At 36.6% G+C, this 6,000-nt stretch overlaps 1 protein-coding gene across 1 annotated transcript in view; it reads left to right on the plus strand.

The window, feature by feature from the left end:
• LOC141172737 (nicotinamide N-methyltransferase-like) overlaps positions 1-5,491 on the plus strand; it is an 82,375-nt gene extending 76,884 nt beyond the window's left edge. The window contains exons 2-3 of the mRNA XM_073657209.1: positions 551-758; positions 3,035-5,491. Of these exons, the coding sequence (XP_073513310.1) occupies positions 551-758; positions 3,035-3,458 (632 nt within the window). The 3' untranslated portion in view covers positions 3,459-5,491. The remainder of the gene's footprint in view (positions 1-550; positions 759-3,034) is intronic.
• The last annotated feature ends 509 nt before the right edge of the window (positions 5,492-6,000 follow it).

Here is a 6,000-nt window from a genome sequence, read left to right on the forward strand (position 1 = left end):
TGACATACACTGCCAATGACACATGCCCTTGCTTGTGTGAAAAAAAGCACTTCGCTCCGTGTGTGCGCTGCTGATAGGCTGACAGATTGCACCTCCCCACTGCAAATGCGGGAAAGAGAAAAAAAAATGGAGATCTTCATTGTTCCTGCAGAGATCCATCCCCTGCCCCTCCCCCCACCCCGCTGTACACTCAAACTGCGTATTAACATTAATTTTCATCATTACTGAGAAAAAATCCAGTTATGATTTTGGTGCACGAACAGTTATCGAACATAACCTCGAACAGCCGAATTTTTCTCAAATTGTTCGTGTTCGCCGAACGGCTCGAACACCGCCCAAAACAGCTCGAATTTGAGATTGGCGAACAGTTCGAGTAGAACAACGCTCATCTCTAATCATGAGGCATAAAAAGAAAACAAAAACAACAAATGAATTCACCCATAGTTTACAGTGAAAGTAGTATATTTAGGAACTGGTGATAGATATTGTGACTTTCTCACATGTTTATGTATTCATTTGCATATTTCAATATTTGGATTTTCTTCTGCAGGTCATATTAAAGGAGACGTCTTGATCGACCTCAGTCTTGGCTCTATAGTTTATCCTTTGTTTGCAGCCAGTGACTTTTTCAACCACATCATCGTGCTGAAGAGCAGAGACAGTTTCATTATTGAGCTGAAAAGATGGTTGGACTCACGTACAGGAGCTTTTGATTGGAGCCATGTCACAAAACGTCATGTAGACACAGAAGAAGACAGGTGAGATATTTGTCCAAAAATTCAAAGAATTTCACTGTCATTGTTTCTAAAGTACAAAAGATATGATTGCAGTCTTAAAGTTTTAAATGTCGTCAGTAAAGTCTAAATTTGTCCACTCAGATCAAAATTCTCAATCTTGGAGCTTTATAATAATGGGCACTGTTGGGAAGGCACAGTAATGCTCTCTTCATATCACATTTGGGTTGGAGGTATACAATGAGAGTCTACAAACCACAGCTCTCATATACAGCGGGTTAAATAAGCATTGAACTTGTCACCAATTTTCTATGTAAATATATTTCTAAAGGTGCTGTTGACATCAGTATTTTTTGAAACAATAAGGTGGCAAAGATCATCAGACAGCTCACTGGTTTTAGCCATCATGAGATGTTTCTTCTCTGGCACCTTGGTAATGAGACACCTTTTTAAAGGCCATCAGTTAAGCAAAAATAACAACCTACAAAAAAACAAAGCTCCTCCAAAACAGTAGAAAAAAGTGAAAAAACTGAACAGAAATGTGACTGGGATTAATCAATACGGCCAGTAACACACAACATATTGTGTGTGAAAGGATATATGAAGTGGAGCCAGACAAAAGACTTGGCTTTATTATTATGCTCATTGACATAAATCCTCAAGATAGAATTTTTCTGTACCCGAAGTATGCAAAGATAATAATACTAATAACTAAATAATGTACTTTAAACAGTACATCACAGTGGGTAAACAATCTAAGTTACTGTATTCATTACAGATATGGCAAATAAATATATAGTGCACAGATCAACATGGTGAGGTAGATTTCTGGAAAGTGCAGATTGCAAAAGTGCAGTGTGCAACAGAGAAATATTCTGCTTGGCGGGTATGCAAAGAAAGATAAATGCTGAAAGGTGTTGGAATACCTCTTGGGTGTATACTGCATACAAAGCAAAGTCCAATAAATAGTAAATTTAGATTTTTTTCCGGATAATCATTATATTCCAATTCCAGTATCTATATAGTCCATTTTTTTTATGTAGGTAGCCCAAGAGCGTAATACTAATACATCAATGTACACATAAACACATTCACTCAAGCATAAGAGCATAAAGTAAGCAGGTAACCCAGAAAACGTTATAGCCATATAGTGCAATACATCTAATTATATCAACCAAGACATAACGATAAGTTTAGTTACCCAGGACACAGATCGCATCATTGTCACCTACTGACGCGCGTTTCGGCCAATCTTCCTTTGTATGCAGTATACACCCAAGGCATACCCACCAAGCACATTATTCCTATACTGCACGCTGCACTTTTGCAATTTGCACTTAACAGAAATCTATCTCACCATGTTGATCTGAACACTTTATATTTATTTACCTCATCTGTAATGAATGCAATAACTTTTTTTTTTTACCCACTGTGATGTGCTGTTTAAAATATATTATTTAGTTACTGCTATTAATATGTTTGTAAATCTTGGGTGCTGATAAATTCTATCTTGATGTGCATATTAATAACACCAAATCATTTGCCTGGTTCTACTATATATGCCCTTTCACACACAATATGTTGTGTGTTACTGGCCATATTGATTAATCCCGGACACATTTCTGTTTGGTTGTTTCATTTTTTTTGTCTACTGTATTGGCATTTCTTTGTTTCTTAGTGTTTTTTTTTTATCAATTTGTGTGTCAATAAAATGTATTTAATACTTAATACATGTGTTCAATACTTTTTCACTGTGTCATTTATAATTCTTACACATAACTTAAATTTATGGACATCTATGGTTTTATTTATTTGCCTGTGAGGATTTGATGGGTTGTTACCGACATCTGGTGAGAATTTCATGTCAATCGAACTTTTAGAAATATATTTACTTAGAAAAGTAGTGACGTGTTCAATACTTATTTCACCCACTGTATTTATCCAACATATTCCTCTGATTAGCCATATAGTGGGAATTACTTGTCATTGACCAAAGAGCAAACCATGGTAAAAAGCATTTTTGCAGTCCTCTTTGCATAGGAAAGCATTATTTAGTAAAAATGTTTTGCTAGCATATAATACCTTAACAAAGAAGGATGAGACACTATATATGGCCTCAGTTAGATGAATGAAGTCGAAACATTTATATCCAAACACTGTGTATATAATAATCTTTGTGGAGTCCAGTATTTTCCCAAATGGAAGTCAATGATTCAGCGCTAATCACTGAGCTCTCATGCCGTCCTCATTAGTATTGACTGTGGTACAATCACTTTCATCATTTTTTGCATTTATTGCAGCGACCAGTTACAAGACAAAGAAGGAAAAGTGCGATCAGCCCTTCAACATGTTGTGAAATGTGACCTCGAGAAAGAAGATATGATGGATCCGATTGTCTTACCACCAGCAGATTGTATCATCAGTACTTTCCTCCTGGATGTTATCAGCAGAGATCAGAATGATTACATGAGATATCTCAGGAAGTTCTCAAGGTTGTTGAAACCTGGAGGACACTTCATATTAATTGGGGCTTTAGAGATGACATATTACACAATCGGGAAACACAAGTACCATGCTTTCAGTTATGATGAGGATTTTGCCAGGAAAACTCTATTTGGAGAAGGTTTTATCATTGACCGCTGTAATGTTAAAAAGAGAACAGAGGTGAATGACCACATTGATTATAAAGCCATCATATTCATTGCAGCTCACAAAGAGAAGTAGGTCTGAGATGACAAGTTAAGTCTCCTTGTCATGTGTTATATGTCAAGCTTAAATCCTATTATTATCCTTAATCTGAGTCTAGTGCATGACACAAGTGTATAAAAATATAATTGTTCTTTCTTTATTATAAAAAGCATTGTGCTCGCCACTCAATTTTGCATCGGTGTGCTCAGGTACACATCAAGTATCGCGGGTGCTTGAATGACATGCTCTGGTCCCCAGAGCATGTTTCGCGGCTGTTAGACAGCCAATAAACATGGGAGGATTGCCTGCTATACACGGTAATGCCGTAGCCAACATGGCTATGGCATTACCGTGTATGGCAGGCAATTCCTGCATACTTATTGGCTGTCTAACAGCCGTGACACATGTGGGGACTCGAGCAAGGCACTCGAGCACCGGCGATACTTGATGTGTATCCGAGCACACGGATGCACTATTGAGTAGCAAGTAGGGACACTCATCACTAATCCCTGGGGAAAAATCATATATAATGTGAAAAAACTGTTGAGCATCCATTCACACTCGTGTCTTCCATTAAGGAGTTGGATCTTTTATAAGTTCACACAATAAAGGTGACTGATGTCTGACTTACCTATTTGTGTCCTTTACTAAGACAAAAAAAATATTTTGCAAAAAATGATTTCCAACCAATGATCACTTTGACTGCAATGTAGCACGTGTAATATACAAGCAGTAACAAAAATCAGACCAGACCAAATAGATTTTTGACAGATATTGGCTTTTAATCAGAATCTTGTGCCATGAAATGATGACGCTTAACTATTATTTAAACATCTACTGATACGAGGAAGCCAAACTGGATCATGAATTTGTAAACTAGAGGCCTCCAGAGAATACATTTTAGAAGGGATGAGATATTTCATCATTAATAACCATTCTACATAGATTCATAAACTTGTTCTTTTATCTATGTTCTATAGTGTTTAGAGATGAGCGGATCATGCAAATTTCAAATTCATCTGGTTTTCCGGATTTTTGCCGGAAATGCTATTCACAAAGTAGTTTTTCTCTGTGAATTGAATGTCCCTTATTAAGGTTTGCGAGCTCTCTAGACCTCAAAGCATAATTAACGTAATATATGAATATAAAAGAATACTTATACTCACCTCACCGCTCACCTCTCCAGCCTTTCTGCTTCATACCCTCACCCGTTCGGTCTTTGCTGTATCTTCAGATCAACGCTGCTTGTGCTGAAATCCCCGAGCTTCTCCTTCTAACCTGGTATTTCCCACTCTGATGAGGGCCCATGAGGTTTTCGAGAAAGCGCGTGAAGTGTCACAGTTTCATGACGTCATGGTGTGGGCATCCACAGAACCCTCCCGAGTCCTCATAGAGGACCCGAACCAGCAATTTCAGTGCTCATGATGGCGATCAGAAGATGCAGCTATGACCAGATGGGTGATGGTGAGGAGTGGAGAGAACTGTGAGGTGAGTAAAAATTTTTCTTTTAATTTTTTGAACATTTTGATGAACTTTTTTGATTCAGAAAAATTCCGCTATTCTGCTAAATCCATGCGGAAGCAAAGTACAAAAATAATTACACCTTATACTGTATATTCAGTTATACTCAAATTTATTCGCTCAACTCTAATAGTGTTTCTTCTGTTTTATATGATTTTAGGATTTAATGATTATTTATCAATATATGAAGGTGCATATACATTTGATTTTGTGCACACTTTTTAAATCTGACATCTTTGTTTTTACACGGTATAAAGGTATTAGCTTTTGCATTTTTAGAGACTGAGACTCAAACATCTAAACAAATCAATATGTTGTTAATTAGTGTTAATGGGGTATTCACAAGTTGTCTCTTGAGCAGCTCAGAGCAATCTTCTTAAAGTCTCCTCACTTCCTGGTATCTGGTGGGGTGGGATCTCTTCCTTGAGTGACAGCTCTGGTGATAGAACTGTAATATTAGTAGAACTATAAAGCTATTAAGATGCAATAATTTAGCTTGAACTTTACCTTGATTTTTTTAATCTACTGAAATAAAGATTATGGAATTATTTACGTCTGAAGTGGTTTGGGAATTCTATGCTTTGCTGCCAATCAATTATAACAGATGCTGTTAACTTGTGATCTTTTAGTAAACTATGTTCACAGAATAGCAGCTTCAAATTACTGATAATCCCACAGCAAGTGATCATACAAGGGGTGCTAAGTGTAAAGGTTAAGCAAAAATCTCATTACTTTGTGAACTTGTACTCTATACAGTATACCTAGAGAGGACATGACTGTTAGCGAAAGATCAGTTATGATCCTCATTTACTGTCATTATTTATTGAGGATGAATACATTCACCCCTTACTGTCAGAGCCAATTTTAAACTCAATGACCAAGCTTAATTTTTGAAATCTGACCAATGTCACTTCATGTAATATTAACTCTGAAATGCTTCAGCATATTCCGGTGATTCTGAATTTTTTTTTTTCATGACACATTGTACTTTATGTTAGTGGTAAATTTAGGTCAATCTGCTTTTCGTTTAATTATGAAAAAATTAGGATTTTGGTGA

The sequence above is a fragment of the Phyllobates terribilis genome, unplaced genomic scaffold (assembly GCF_046119375.1).
Source record: "Phyllobates terribilis strain yellow unplaced genomic scaffold, ASM4611937v1 Scaffold_12__6_contigs__length_324123572, whole genome shotgun sequence".
In the NCBI taxonomy this organism is placed as follows: Eukaryota; Metazoa; Chordata; class Amphibia; order Anura; family Dendrobatidae; genus Phyllobates; species Phyllobates terribilis.